At 43.1% G+C, this 16,277-nt stretch overlaps 1 protein-coding gene across 1 annotated transcript; it reads left to right on the top strand.

The window, feature by feature from the left end:
- The first annotated feature begins 1,094 nt into the window (after nucleotides 1-1,094).
- LOC137358649 (keratin, type II cytoskeletal 8-like) lies at nucleotides 1,095-15,827 on the top strand. The gene is made up of 9 exons (XM_068024794.1): nucleotides 1,095-1,364; nucleotides 1,621-1,829; nucleotides 6,082-6,142; nucleotides 6,232-6,327; nucleotides 8,220-8,384; nucleotides 9,337-9,462; nucleotides 12,714-12,934; nucleotides 14,248-14,303; nucleotides 15,676-15,827. The coding sequence occupies exons 1-9, from the start codon at nucleotides 1,095-1,097 to the stop codon at nucleotides 15,825-15,827; spliced, it is 1,356 nt and encodes a 451-aa protein (XP_067880895.1).
- Nucleotides 15,828-16,277: the final 450 nt, after the last annotated feature.

Raw genomic sequence — 16,277 nt, 5'->3', positions numbered from 1 at the left:
TCTGTTCAGGGCAGCCTAATTTCCCTGAGGGGTCCTAAAGCAGGTGTTAGGCCCCTTGTTCACATGGGCAAAGGGCCTGTTCTATTCCAGTGAGCCAGTTGGTGAAGGCTAGAACTGGAGCCAATCTTTACACACTTCTATAAGCTTTTATTTACAGAGATAAACATTACAAACATGCACCGCCAAACCCAGCCTCCGCAGTTTCAGTCTGCTCCCATTTATAGGAGCACATGAATCCCCAGTTAATGCCCACCACCCACATACAATTAAACACAAATGACAGAGCCAAGCACCTGTTTTAGGCGGCTTCCCTGGACGCCTGAAAATCGTGGCCTCGGATGCTTTTCAGGCAGTCTTGGCACTGCAAAATTGGTCATTTTTGCCCCCTTTTAAACAATGATGACCAATTTCTACCCTACTGAATGATGCTTTGCCCCACTGGGCTATTGGCATCGCATATATTGAATATTTATTGTATGTTACAAAATAAATCAGTTAATGTGCTATGGCAAGCAACTTGTTTCCGATAGAATCATAGAGTCATAGAGTTTTACAGCACAGAAACAGGCCCTTCGGCCCAACACGTCTGCGCTGATCATCAAGCACCCATCCAATCTAATCTCATTTTCCCGCACTTGGTCAGTAGCCTTGTATGCTCTGGCGTTTCAAGTGCTCATCTAAATACTACTTAAATGTTGTGAGGGTTCTTGCCTCTACCACCCCTGCAGGCAGTGTGTTCCAGATGCCAACCACCCTCTGGGTGGAATAAAGTTTCCTCCCTGGTTCTTCCTATCTACCCTATCTATGCCCCTCATAATTTTCTCTACCTCAATCCGATGGCAAGTATTTCTAATTATAACAATGGAATGTGTCCATTAAGTATTAGGCCAAGCCCTCAATATGCTGGTGGCATAACCACATTCCACACAACACTCCGAAGAAAGGATCTTCCTGACAAACGTGCAATACAACTTGAGACAGGTTATCACTATATAAAGGGTGCGCAGACTTGTAAATCTTAAACCAGGTTTGGTGAACATTGATTCTGCAGGCTTCCCACTGACTTCCACCATCGCTTTCAGAAAAAAGCCAAAATGCAGTCAATGAAACAATCTGAGTACTCTAGTAGCAGTGCAGGGAGCTTTGGCCAGCTTCGCAATGCCGAATTGGGAAGTAATGTGAGAAAGAGCACAGTCACAACTGTAAAGAGTACTGAGCAAGTCAGGTCTCCATCTTACCGAACCACCATCAACACCTCCACTGCATTCAACCAGGAGATCGATCCTCACATCCAAGTGATTCGACAAGAAGAGAAAGACCAGATCAAGACACTCAATAACCGCTTCGCAGGCTTTATTGACAAGGTAACAGAATAAGATAGCTTTTCTCAGTTCTATCTGGGAAGTATTTTGGATTTCTTACCCGCATTTTTCGGAAATGTCCATCCTTTTCAGTGAGAAGCGACAGCTATTTGTTTCCGCCTGCTTTAAATCTGATAAGGCACATAGAATTGTTTCTTCTGTTTGTGTTAGTGCTGCTTTTGTATTCTGATTGTTTTCTTCATCCTCTCCCCACTCCCCCACCTAACCGTCACCCCCTCTGCCCTTTGCACCCTTCCAGGTTCGTCACCTTGAGCAACAAAACAAAATGTTGGAGACCAAATGGTCCGTCTTGCAGCAGCAGGGAGATTCCAGTTCCGACTGTGAGGATCTGTACAAGGCATACATCAATGCCCTCACCCGACAGCTGGAAACTTTAAAGCATGACAAGGGTCGGCTGGATAGCGAACTGCACCAAATGCATAACTCAGTCACCGGACTCAAAATCCAGTACGTATCACATAAATGTCTGTTGCTTTTAAGAAGTTTGTTCTTATTAAACGGCAGGTGTAAATCATAGAATCAAATAAATGTATGGCACAGAAGGAGGCCATCTGGCCATGATGTCTGTGCAGCTCTTTGCTCGAGCAGTTCCCATTCTCTCTCTCTCTGTCTCTCTTTGCAGCCCTGTATCTTCCTCTGCTTTCAAAATGTTTTTCCATTGTCGCTTAACAGATTATAATTCTCTCCCCTTAACCACTCCCTCAGCAAAGCATTCCCTGATCTAACAATTCTCAGCATAAAACAATTGAAAGGAAACTCTGGTTGCAACTTGTCTCCTTCCCAATGGTTCTGAGTTCAACTGCACTGCCTCATCGGAGATCAGCACAGTCCAAGGATTTGACTCAGGACCTCTCCAAGTCACTCTCAGGTCAGCACAGCTCAGTCAGTTCATTAAATCCTGCTCTTGTTGAGCGGCAGGTACAACTTGATGTTTGCATTGAAGTGAAGGGGTTTTGTCTGTGTCTCATAGCAAACTCTGCACTGTCAGCTCAAGTGCACTTAGGCAATTGATGGGAGCTCATCTCTGGGTGGTTGTCTCACATCACTTGGACTTCAAACCTGCTACTGTATAACTGCAACCTGGTGCAAAAATCAGATTTAGAAAATGTAGTTTGTAACATTAGCCGATAACCAATCCACTCTCTTCTCATACTACAATTTGACTGGTCTCTTTGTTGAAAGGGGAGTAGGAGCAGTCTAGTTACTCGGGGCTGCAGGTACAAGTCTGACATATTATCTGCAGTACCCTCACACCCATCAAAACACATCAAGCCATATTCAAATTTGGCTTACTCCACTTCTAAAAAAAATTGTTTCAGTTGAGAAATATTTTCTGCGGAAAAAAACTTACACTTTGCTGAATATAAAATTTGAAAGTATCTGATACATTGCGATACTTACTGCACGGGCAAATCCATTGTTTAGCAAGGTGAAGGTGAGAGACAGCAAGCATGCATGTTACTCGAACAGAAAAGCTCTCAACAGGCACGCCTCCTCCTCCCATTGTTTTCTGAAAGAGAAGCAAGCACTTGCTGTGCTTTTTGCCCCTCCCTTAATAGTTTACTTGCCAGGCTAAATGCTTCTTGTTTTTTTTTACTGTGGCGGGCATTTATTTTTGCACAGATTGTCATATGTGAATAAAGACACTTTACCTATGTGTTTTTTCAGAACACGGAGACACTGTTGAGGGAGCTCTTGTACAGAGCTGCACAGTGCAGGCTCTTGTTGATATTGTGTCCCAGGAAACTCATGCGATAACCTTCTCAAGGGCAATTAGGGATGGGCAGTAAATACTGTCCTAGCCAGCGACGCCCAAATCCCGTGACCGAATTAAATAAAGCTGACATGATGAGTCCCAAAGATTCCTTGATTTGTGCTAACTGAACACTGTAGCCGAAAATATCCAAATATGTATGACAGTTGTAAAAACAAACCCATCTACTGACTCCTTCAAAGTTCCTTCATTCTTACCTCATACAGGAAGCAGCAAACATTCTATGAACATCCATGAAAGAATAACTATTTACTTTAAGGACAAACCTTTCTGCTGCTCCCAATTTCAGGAAATTCTTATACACTTTCACTGCTGATAGTCTAATTCACAGAAGAAATAATCGCTTATTCTAGGTGGACTGTCAGCCGTGGCTGAGTTAAGAGCACTGTCTTGCCTCTGAGTTAGAAAGTCATGGTTCAAACCCCATTCTGACGAATTGAGCACATCATCTTGGCTGACACCTCAATACTGAGGGAGTGCTACACTGTCAGAAGTGCTGTCTTTTGGATGGGACGTTAAACCGAGTCCCTGCCTATCCTCTCAGGTGGATTAACAGATCCTTAGTTACTATTCAGCCTGGGAAGGAGGCATCATATGTTGCCTAGATAGTAGATAGTAAATGGCAAGGAAAAGATAAGTCCAGAATATTACTTTAAGTTAAATTAGCAGAGTAGGACAAGAGGACATAAATTGAAGATAGTATAAGGTAAATTTAGGACTGATATCAGGAAATTCTTCTTCACACAAAGAGTGATCAGAGTATGGTAAAATAAAAGCAAAATACTGCGGATGCTGGAAATCTGAAACAAAAACAAGAAATGCTGGATTCACTCAGCAGGTCTGGCAGCATCTGTGGAAAGAGAAGCAGAGTTAACGTTTCGGGTCAGTGACCCTTCTTCGGAACGATCAGAGTATGGTATTGACTTCCAGGAAAAGTAGTGGAAGTTAAAACCCTGGAATTGTTTAAAAACCAATTTGGATGGATGATCTAAGATGGACCAAACAACCTTCCTCATCTGTAACCATCTTGTGAAAATGCAGTAATGAGCATTAAGGGGTGTGTATTGTTACGACCAGGTGAGAAAGGTGTCTCGGGGTCTCTTTCAGCCTTCACCTGGTCTTATTGTAACAGGGTTTAATTTTTAATCACACTGCGTTTTGAGCTCCCCCTTGGTGAATCCTTGTTCACCACTTTCCAATTATAAGGCAAAGAAATGAACACACCAGGTTTTCTTAGGTTTAAAGAAGAGAAGTGAAATTGATTAAACCTTAAACTTAAACTTTAATTCAGTTAACGCCGCGCCCTATACTAGCATGCATATGCGATCGCACATGCAAATAGAGACAGAAAAGAGAAGAAAATAAAATGGAGAGGTTTGAGGCAATCTGTGAAGGGTTTTTTTTTACTGTGCTTCAAGCTCACTGTAGGGTCCTTGATTGTAGGTAGATCTTGCTTTTCATTAGGGCCCAGTATTCTTTTTAAACCTTGTTCACTGTGGGAGACTTTGTTCCCTTGGGGTTCATATGTCTTCAATGGTTTTTGAAGCTGGTGAGAGAGAGATGAGAGCAGACAGGAGAGAGGTCTTTTCTAGTCCAGGAGCAAACAGCTTTCTGAGTTCAAAATTCTGTGGCCAGTTCAAATTCAAAAAACTCCAACAGTCAGCCAGTCATGTGACTAAACTGGTCTGACCATGTCTGTTTGTGTACTTGGCCATTTTAGTAGTTAATCTGGAATGCTTCAATGTCTGGTAATCAAACGTCCATTGTGGATTAAATTCGGGCAGGGAATAGCTCTTTTGTCCTTTGAAGTACTATCTGTTGATATGCTAATGTCTCTCTCCAGCCAAAGTCTCCAATTGTTTTTTAAAGCAAGTTCTTTCTTCACCAACAGTTAAAAATCAATGTTCATGTGGCGAAATTAATTTTCCTCATTCTTGGCAGGGCTTACCTGACAGTATATTTGAGGATTCACCACTCTCGGGGTGTAATTTCCTCTGTTCATGCACTCCTTAACACTGCCGCATAAAATATTTTGTGTGACACTTGACTGCAGTTGTTAAATATTGCACAAAGGAACTAGACGCAAACGTACCAACCAGTGTGCCCCCATGGAAATGAAAGCCCATGCATTGAAAGCATGTACTCGCATGAGGCAATGACAAGTGCTGACAGCTCAGGACACTGCTGATTACTTGCCACAAAGTCCCAGATTTACCCTCTTTCTGTGGAGATATTATTCCGTAGGTTGACTGAGGGCAGCAATCCCCACCAAAGTGTGGTGGGTCAGAACTCCTGTCCACCCAACGTTACCTGCCGTAGTTTTGCTGGTCAGCTGAATTTTAATCATGGAGGTGACATGGAAGCTTAGACAGATTTACAGTACAGAAGGAGGCCATTCGGCCTGAAGCATTGGAAATTCTTGGTCTGTATATTTTAATATCGGATAGCATTGGGTGGATACTGTGCACTTCCCATGCCACCTGACTGAATACTTTGCCTGTGCAGCTAATAGCCTAGAACACTGTTGCTGTTTTGTCAATCCGATGTAACTGGTCTATTTGCCACGAGCACTAACAATATATGGGATATATATAATATATGTGTGTGTGTGTGTTAATGCATACACCCAGTATTTCACCATCTCCTAATCAAACTCATTCTTTACCAGGACTTCAAAATAATGTAACTCCTTCCCTCTCTAAGTCTCCTTTCCTCATACAGTTATAAGCTTTTAACATCAAAGTTTCGTATCATCTGACCATTGCGTCTGAACATATCTTCTCTTCTCCACTGTTCGATCTTGGTGGCTTCCTACTCCTTGGCAGAAGTGATTAAAGAATTATGGCTCCAGTATTATGGGTATTACAATGGTATGATTAATGTTGGCACAATTTTCAGCTAATAAATGTTCCCTTTCTTAAAAAGATATGAAGATGAGCTGAATACTCGCGCAGGAGCCGAAAATGATTTTGTTACTTTGAAGAAGGTATGTTTTTCATTGAATTTTGATATTGACCAATTGATCCTCACGCTGCCACAATAGAACTGAAGATAAACTGTCTTGTTCTTACTTAGAATGTCGATGATTCATACCTGATGAAACACCAACTTGTGGATAAACTGGATGGATTTGTTAGCGAGCTTGACTTCCTGAGACAGGTCTATGATGAGGTAAATTTATATTCGAACATTTGGCTGACATTATGTCACAGAATGGTGTTAAAACAGAGACATATGTTATGTGGGGCTTCTGAAGTTAGGGTTGCTCCTCCTCAGCAAATCACTAAAAATGTTTTTTCCAAAAATCTTTCAACCATAAATTTTTCTTTCTTACCAGCTAAACTATCCAAGGCTTGAAATAACATTTCTGACGTAATGAAATTATTAAGCTTCCCTATAAAATGACCTTTTTTGGCTTTGAATAGCTTCATTGGTGCCTTGACTTGGAGGCCTCAGCCACTTTCAAGAGCCTGTTACGACCAAGTGAGAAAGGTGTCTAGGGGTCTTTTACTGTCTTCACCTGATCTTATTGTAACAGGGTTTTAATCACACTGTGTTTTGTGCTCCCCCTTGGTGAATCCTTGTTCACCATTTTCCAATTATAAGGCAAAGAAATGAGCGCACCAGGTTTTCTTAGGTTTAAAGAAGAAAAGTGAAATTTATTAAACTTTAAACTTAAACTCTAATTCGGTTAATGCCTATGGATACACGCTGCGCCCTACGCTAGCATGCATACGTGATACACACATGCAGATAGAGACAGAAAAGAGAAGTAAAATAAAATGGAGAGGTTTGAGGCAATCTCTGAAAAGGGTTTTTTTTTTAACTGTGCTTTGTGCTCACTGTAGTTCTTGATTGTAGATAGTCTTACTTTTCGTTGGGGCCCAGTATTCTTCATAAACCTTGTTCACTTTTCTCTCTTGGTGTTCATATGTCTTCAATGGTTTCCGAAGCTGGTGAGAGCGAGATGAGAGCAGACAGGAGAGAGGTATTCGCAGTTCAGGAGCAAACAGCTTTCTGTGCTCAAAATTCTGTGGCCAGTTCAAATTCAAAAAACCAGCAGCCAGCCAGTCATGTGACTAAACTGGTCTGACACCACTTCTGTGTATTCGAGAAGCAGGGACTGGGTCCCTTGTTCCAACACTGTCTTCCAGCATGCAAATGTCTTTCCAGTCAGGGGCTTGGCAATTCCTTGTGATAGGCCCTCTTTTCTTACCAGCCACAATTTTAAGTTTTAATGTTCATGTGGCGAAATAATGCATGCCTCAGTTTTGACAGGTGGGCGGAGCTTGCCTGACAGCCTAGGCTGAGATATTTTCCCCAGAACCATCACAGTATTGCCTTAAATTCCCATGATGCAACAATCTTAGCACATGCCATATGAAAATGCAAGTGGAACAGTTTGATTCTTTCAGTGCAACACTGCAAACATGTTCTTCCTAACGCATTTATGACATTATTTTACCAGATGATTTGAAAACCAACTGGGAGATTAATTTTAGAAGCTTTTTTTAAGGTAAGGTTTCACAGGAAAACTATTGTCCTGTGCCATTTTTTTTTTCACTTCAGAGAGATGTTGACAGAGGAAGAGAGACAAGACAGGGTGATTCAAGTTTTACTTTGTTTTTACTGAGAATCTGATAAGTGATTGTTTATAGAAAGATTCATTTATCCAGCTACAGTGGGTATGGATGCAATCATTTATTTATTTCCCTAAGAACCAATCAAAAAACTGTTGCTTCACTGTCTCTGGGCAGCAGTCTCAGATGTTTCTTTTCAAGTTCATCGCTGCTTGTCTTGCACACCCTACCTTTCTCCTACACATGGTTTACCTTCATTAAATGGCTCTGGAATCAGGAGTGGACACATTGACCCTAATCACAGTGGGCTCACTATGGGCCCAGCTGATATCAGCTTAATTTGAAGATAGGGATCAAACTTGGGACCTTATGCTCAGACACATGCTTGCAATGATTACTGAGTATTGGAGTTATTTTAGTTTGCTTCTTATGTTCGATTTCTTCATTCCTAATCAATGTATTTTTCTTTCAACAATACATAAGGAACTCCAAGAACTGCGAGCACAAATCAAGGATATTGCTGTCACTGTTGAACTTGATAATAACCGTGATGTCGACTTTAACGAGCTCATTGCGAGCATGAAAGAACAGTACGATATTTTGGCACTCAAGAGTCGTGATGAGGCTCAGGCTGTGTACAAATCCAAGGTAAAAAAAAAGATTGAGAGGTAAAATCCAGAGGGCATTAGAGGATGCAGTGGATTAGATCCTGGCCTTTCACCTCTGGCACCTAAGTTCGATGCTGCTCCGATTGATGGGGTGAAAGCCTTCTCTGTCGGTTCTTAGGGGCATTGTCCCTAATTTGGCAACAAATTGGCACTCTCACTCAGAGAGGCGACAGGATAGCTGTTGTACAAAGTGCCAAACTGATGCGGTAGGCACTGCTCTTCCAAGATTGAGGCTGAACTACATTATTGGGATGGGATAAAGGGAGCTTTTACTCTCCATTTAACCATGCAATACGCAACCCTAACTTGTGCCTGACGGTGGTAGGGCTGATAATCTGATGGCAGGCACTCGACACACTGAAGCACATTGGCACTGGCTCCCTGGAAATTTGGATAGAAAGGTTTGAGGCCTACAATGTGCCCAAGGTACCCACGAAGTCCCATTAAAGATGGTGAAGAATTCCTTGTGCTTATTCAGCACCTTCAGGTGGCAGGAGATTGTGGCAGCATATATAGTGCTTGGCCTTTTTCTTATTTATTCATTCTTGGGATGTGGGCGTCGCTGGCCAGGCCAGCATTTATTGCCCATCCCTCATTGCCCTTGAGAAGGTGGTCGTGATCCGCCTTCTTGAACCGCTGCAGTCCTTGAGATGCAGGTACGCCCACAGTGCTGTTAGGGAGGGAGTTCCAGGATTTTGATCCAGCGACAGTGAAGGAACAGCGATATATTTCCAAGTGAGTATGGTGTGTGATTTGGAGGGGAACTTGCAGGTGCTGCTGCCCTTGTCCTTCTAGGTGGTAGAAGTCATGGGTTTGGAAGGTGCTATCAAATTTGGGCCTGTTAGAAGTAACAACACTGACGGGCCAAATGGTGTTTTCTAATTCCCTCTTGTCTTATGTTGTTATGTTCTTTGATGCTTCTTCCATTTCAGTTCAATCAATTGTCTCAGTCCACTGGGAAATATGATGATGATCTGCGTCTCATCAAAAGTGACCTTACAGAAACAACCAGGAAAATCATGAAAATGAACTCTGAGATCGAATCCCTTAAGGGTCAGGTAATTATGTCAACATTGATTCCTACTAAACATGACTCATTTTCCAATTGTTTTCCTTCCTTTTCAGAAGGCATTACCTCCCTTATGATAGCACAGGCTGCAAGCAAGCACCCCCTGATACCTTGACCAAGTGAACACTGGTCTTGTTCACTAATTGTGGTGGAAACCTATTCAACTAAAGAGTGTCGCACAAGGCCAATTCTGTCCACACATGCACATTCCCAGTGCGGGTCACTGTATCAGGAGTGGAGTCCCAGCTGATTCTCCCCTCTCTAATATAATAACTGTGGGCAGTTATAGTTTGCCTGCTGGAGGTCTGGCGTCATAACAAAGCAGATGGGGCTGGTAGGATAACAGCATCTACCAAATTTCCCACTGCTCCCTCCTCTATTGCCCTAATTTTACTCTGGACTGGCAAGATGCCAGTGTGCAGTGCAACGGAACTAATGGAAGTGGGGCACAGTAGGCTTTCCAAGCTGAAGATTGACCCTCTACTGAAGGAGGTCAATTCAAAGGTCACCAATACTTTTTGTCCACTACTTTTTTTGGCCTATCCTGCTGTCTTTGACAAAACATTGCTTCAAGGTGCTGCATTTTTGCTCTCTCTCCACCTCCCCTACCTCTAACCCCCCACCAACGGGCACTACCATGGTGCTGGAGCACATTAAAAGCAAAATACTGCAGATGCTGAAATCTGAAATAAAAACAGAAAACACTGGAAACACTCAGCAGGTCTGGCAGCATCTGTGGAGAGAAAAAGGGCTAATGTTTCAGGTCGATGACCTTTTGTCAGGACTGGAAAATGTTAGATTGGATGACTGGGCATTTCTGCGATACTAGTTAATCTTCTGTGGTGGTGCTTATGGAGAGGTCAAGAAGACCAAGTACAATCTTCAGGATAATTGGACCAAGGTTTGCAGGAGTAATTCTGTCCCCATTTTAAAATCAAGCATTCTGACCTTATTTGTCTATATAATAAACATACTTTGATTTCATATATCATTCATTGTTAAAACATAAAACTTCAGGCAATTTAAGAAGCAGAGCAGAATTGGCTGCAGCATTGCAGCTTCTTTGCAACACAGGCTGAGGAGCTGGGAGAGGCGTCACAGCACCACCACTGTTGGGAGGTTGAAATCCAGGATGACATTATAAATGTGGAAAGAGGAATTTATAATGTGAAAAGTTGGCACAACAGTGTGACAACAGGAAATAAGGTAAATGTGCACACAGGTACCAAAAGTGACCGTGGGTCTCTAAAGGTTAATAGTCTCGTTGCAGGCAAAAAGGTGTCAAGGTCCATCATTATCTTTTTAATACTAATAATTATCCCGGGCTCATCAGCACAAATTAATTATGATATGCCCATTTGTGAGTATGCCCATACACAATCTCATGCTTTGCCCCTCTCTTGCTTATTATATGGTGGGTAAGCAATGAGTAGGCATGCCACTGGTTCAGAGCAGGTGTGCTGGCAAATTCATTGCCCACTTACGTAACGACTGTCAGCTCAACTACCCACACCTTTCATGATGATTCCCATGCCCGTCTACCAGTATCTTTTTGGGCACACAGAAGACGGCATGTCACATGTACTGAGGGCTACTCTATATGAGCCTATTTCACGCAGCCCATTACAGTTGAGCCTGATTCTGCCCACACCAGGGGTCAAGAATTACTCCTGGTCGTTATGTCTAGTGGTATTGCAAATGCATTTGTGAAGATTTATCTGTTCATCATTTCGAGTTCTCAATAAATACTGAATAAAGGAAATCTTCTGAATGCCTTCATACGTAGTAACCAGGGCAACCTTTCACACCTGATTTACCCACTGTGGTTGACAGGGCCCTCAATGTGTCTGACCCATTTCCCGCACCTCTGCTTTCACCCTTTCCCCTCCCTCCCAGAACCGCAACAGGGTTCCCCTTGTCCTCATTTTCCACCCCACCAGCCTCCACAGCCAAAGGATCATCCTCCGCCATTTCCGCCACCTCCAGCATGATGCCACCACCAAACACATCTTCCCCTTCCCTCCCCTCCCCTGTCAGCATTCTGAAGGGATCGTTCCCTCCGCGACACCCTGGTCCACTCCTCCATTACCCCCGACACCTCGCCCCCTTCCCATGCAATCACAGGAGGTGTAATACCTGCCCTTTTACCTCCTCTCTCCTCACTATCCAAGGTCCCAAACACTCCTTTCAGGTGAAGCAGTGATTTACTTGTACTTCTTTCAATGTAGTATACTGTATTCGCTGCTCACAATGCGGTCTCCTCTACATTGGGGAGACCAAGCGCAGATTGGGTGACCGCTTTGCGGAACACCTCCACTCAGTCCAAAAGCACGACCCCAAGCTTCCGGTTGCTTGCCATATTAATTAACTGCCCTGCTCTCATGCCCACATTTCTGTCCTCGGCCTGCTGCAGTGTTCCAGTGAAGCTCAACACAAGCTCAAGGAACAGCACCCCATCTTCCTATCAGGCACTTTACAGCCTCGTGGACTCAACTTTGAGTTCAACAATTTTAGGCCATGAGCCCCATTTTGATTGGGCTTTTTTACCACGTGCCGGTCTTAAACTTGTTTTTCATGTTTTTGCTTTCAGACAGAGCTGTTCATTGTTCTGCCATTAACACTCTCTCTGGACAAATGCTTTGTCTTTTACCACTCCCTTTGCCTTTTGTTCCATGACATCTTTGCCATTTAATCTCTCCTGTCCTCTGTCCGATCACCGACCTTCCCTTTTGTTCTTCTTCCCCCTCCAGCCCTTTCACTTAAAGCCTATTACATTTCTAACCTTTGCCAGTTCTGATGAAAGGTCACAGACCTGAAACGTTAACTCTGTTTCGCTCTCCACAGATGCTGCCAGAGCTGCTGAGAATTTCAGCAATTTCTGTTTTTATTCCTCATAGGGTCACTGAAATCTGAGCTGATTTTTCACTCCTACCTGATGGAATTCGAAGGCATCGGCACTATCCCCACCACTGCCCCCAGTTGAGATCAAGTAACTCAGCACAGACCAGGGATCAGATCTTGAACCTTCATGGTCTGTGTGGCTCACTACCACACATGTGGTCCATTCACCCGTTGAGCTATTTGGGGTGTTGTTTATTTTAAGCAGTAAAAGATTATTAAAATACAGTGCAATTCACTTTTGCCCTTTTTCTGCAACAGATCAAGTAGTTTAAAAGGAATTATTGTTCATTGAAGACATAATTTTCTTTGTTAACATTTGTTTCTCAAACATCCATTTAGCGCGCTGGGTTGGAAGCAGCAATCAGTGAAGCTGAAGAACAGGGAGACATAAATCTGAAAAAGACCAAGGCTAAGATTTCTGAACTCAACAATGAGATAATCAGAGCCAAGCAGGAGGCAGCCACTAAAACCCGGGAATACCAGGACCTACTGAATGTCAAGATTGCCCTGGATTTCGAAATTGCCGCCTACAGGAAATTGCTGGAGGGAGAGGAGGACAGGTACAGAACATTTCGGGGAAAACAAGGCGTCATGAATGTCATTGAAAAAGTTTCACTCTAAGAAAACTATGTTTAACCAAATCGTAAATGTGTTTATAAAAAGTGCATATTTATTACTTAGTTGCAGATGACACACAGACAAAATGCGCCCCCCCCCCTCCCCTCCAAAATATATCATATTACTTCAAGGATTCATCATTAAATTCTTTGTCATAATTTTAGGATGTTTTGTGGGCAAGCTCAGATCCCCAAGAAGCTGTGAATAGTGTACATACTAAAACAGCCTTGATCGCAGCTCATCACATTATCTTTTGCATTTTCTTTACCTCAATTATATGAATTTCAATTGTTGTCCCTGAAATGAAAGCTACATGGGTGTAAAGCTATGAGAGAACTCCACACACCCAGTGTTTATCTGTTGCATTATCTGGCAAGTCTTTATTAACAATTCAATGCAGACATGGATTCAGAGGATGACAACCACTGGCCCTTCAGGTTCTCCATGACTAGCTAGCTAGAGTTGCATGAAATCCAGATATTGCAGTTCCACAGCACATAAGGAGCAGAGGGCTATTCTGTGAAGGTATGAGGATGCAGAGAATACATTGATGTCACTCTGAAATAACACACGGGCTCTGACCCTGTCATCCTGGCAGGATAGGTCAGTAGCAAGCTTCCCTGTGTTACTATGACCCACCAAGATAAGAGGTCAATTGCAGGCAAAAAGTGGCACAGGCACAGTCTCACCTGAACCTACTTTGGAATTCTCTACCCCAGATAGCTGTGGATGCTCAGTTCCTGAGTCCATTCAAGACAGAGAGCGAGAGATTTTTGGATACGAAGAGAATCAAGCGAGATGGTGATAGGGATGGAAAGTGGAGTTGGGGGAGAAGATCAGCCATGATCTTATTGAATGGTGGAGCAGGCTCGAGGGGCTGAATGACCTACTCACCTTATGTTCTTATGTTTTTCCATTCGACTGTGCCTGTACCAGTAGACTGGGGGACAGAGGAATGGTTAAATTGGCAGATACACCTAGTCAAACAAACTTCAAATATATCACTTAAACCACATGAGCTGAGGTACCTCTACAAGTAGGATATATTCAGAACAGCAGCATTCTTTTAAAAAGAGTCATCTTGTAGAAGCAGTTTGCAAAGCAGAAATTTATTGAGCCCAATTTTAGGAAATCCAGTTTAGTGGCAGTCAGGAGATTTTTGGCTGGCAAAATATTGTTGCTCCTTTAAACAAGTTTGAATACTGCAAAATTTCTCAGGCCCTGTGTATTTATACCATAAACTATTACTTTGCAGGATTGGTCAGCAGCAGAAGGCAATTCTTCATGTTAACACCACACCAGCCATCTCTGGTAAGTTGTTCTATCACATGTTAGAATTCAGCTCACTCAGCTCCTTGATTAAATCAAGTCAAGCCTGATGTAGCACTGAACCAAAAAGCAAGGAAGGAAGGTCCCAGATTTGGTCCCCAGACTGTTCTGATGTAGGGTGGCACAGTGGCGCAGTGGTTAGCACCGCAGCCTCACAGCTCCAGGGACCCGGGTTCGATTCTGGGTACTGCCTGTGCGGAGTTTGCAAGTTCTCCCTGTGTCTGCATGGGTTTTCGCCGGGTGCTCTGGTTTCCTCCCACATCCAAAGACTTGCAGGTGATGGGTAAATTGGCTGTTGTAAATTGCCCCTAGTGTAGGTAGGTGATAGGGAATATGGGGATTAGTGTAGGATTAGTATAAATGGGTGGTTGTTGGTCGGCACAGACTCGGTGGGCCGAAGGGCCTGTTTCAGTGCTGTATCTCTAAATAAATAAAATTTAAAAAATAAAATAAACTGAACGAAGTCGGGGTGCCACGGATTGGTATCATGAGCTCAGTGTCCCTGAGGCATGGTGGGAAAAATCGCCCACAATTCCCGCTCCTGAGCTCTATCCAAACACACCTGATGGGAGCCAGTGGCGTAGTGGTAATGTCACTGGACTAGTAATCTAGAGGCCTAGGCTAATGCCCTGGGGACTTGGGACTCGGCAGCTGGTGGAATTTAAACTCAAATAGTTAATAAAAAGTTGGAATTGAAAGTTACTCTCAGTAACGGTGCTATCATCGGTTGTCATAAAAACCCATCTGGTTCACTAATGTCCTTTAGGGAAGGAAATCTGCCATCCTTACCTGGTCTGGCCTACATGTGATTCCAGACCCACAGCAATGTGGTTGACCGAACTGCCCTCTGAAATGGCCTAGCAAGCCACTCAGGTGTCAAGGGGCAATTAGGGATGGGCAACAAATGCTGGCCTTGCCAGCGATGCCCACATCCCATGAAAGAATAAAAAATGAAATTGAAGGAGCCCCACTACTTATTGCCTTTGAGTGAACACAGACCAAAATCCCATTTTGGTCAGCTCCCAATCTGAACCAGGAATGGGAAGATGCTGAACAGAGGCTAATGATCTCTACCCACGCTGTGAGGTGTGGGAGGAAAAATCTTGGTTATCCCTGGTGTCTCCTAATGGATGGCTATAGGGGGCATTGCCAAGAGTCTGGGAATGGGTCATTTCTTCAGCTTCAAGTGTCAGACCAGATGGACAAAGTAAAAGGGAGATTTATGTACGAAAGACAGAAGAGGAGCTGTACCCAAAAACTTTCATGAAAGTGAAGCAAAATAAATTATTTCTCTTCATCAATAGATTTCTGCATTTGCATTCTTTTTTTGCTTTATTTCCTCTTGGTTATGCAGGTTCTAGGACCTCATATTCCAGAAGTTACTCAAGTGAATCTCAGGAATCCTTCGCACATGGAGGCAATGCTCAAGATGCCTCCCGAGGTTCGTCCACAAAGAAGGCCATCATGGTCAAGACTGTTCAATCAACTCAAAGAAATGTCCACTAAAAGGAGCCTGACAACAACAGCTGCGGACAAAAGCTGATGGTGCCCTATCTCATTACCTCTTACACTTTTTTTTATTTTTGTATCGAATGGGAACGGATCTCAGCAGTCAAAAACTTCTTTTCCTTATCTTAACCAAGCTAACTCATTCTTCTCTCCATTTAATTACTGTGAGTTACTTCTGTGCTCAGAGCCTTCCTGTGTTGACTTAATTAAGTCAGCTCAGTTGCCATCTTTCCTCCTGCTATGAATTCTGAGTCAATAAATGAGTCCTGAGGTAAAATCCTTCCCCAGCATCATGATGTAAGTCATCTAAGTAATATTGGCCATGTCATGGGTAGGTGAGAATCATATCAGAAAAACACCATCAATACCCCAGGTGCTCAACATAAGTGAGCATATAGTTCTGTGCACAGGACCTCAAAAAAAAAGTCTCCAGTTAATTGCATGAGA

This window comes from Heterodontus francisci, chromosome X, assembly GCF_036365525.1.
Source record: "Heterodontus francisci isolate sHetFra1 chromosome X, sHetFra1.hap1, whole genome shotgun sequence".
Lineage (NCBI taxonomy): Eukaryota > Metazoa > Chordata > Chondrichthyes > Heterodontiformes > Heterodontidae > Heterodontus > Heterodontus francisci.
This window is presented reverse-complemented; position numbering and strand designations above follow the sequence as displayed.

What these genes read in the sequence shown, in the direction of transcription:
- LOC137358649 (XM_068024794.1), top strand. Translation starts at nt 1,095, where the DNA reads ATGCAGTCAATGAAACAATCTGAGTACTCTAGTAGCAGTGCAGGGAGC. An exon ending in ATTTTGTTACTTTGAAGAAG is followed by an intron (nt 6,143 to 6,231) that starts GTATGTTTTTCA and finishes GTTCTTACTTAG; the next exon opens with AATGTCGATGATTCATACCT. An exon ending in AGGCTGTGTACAAATCCAAG is followed by an intron (nt 8,385 to 9,336) that starts GTAAAAAAAAAG and finishes CTTCCATTTCAG; the next exon opens with TTCAATCAATTGTCTCAGTC.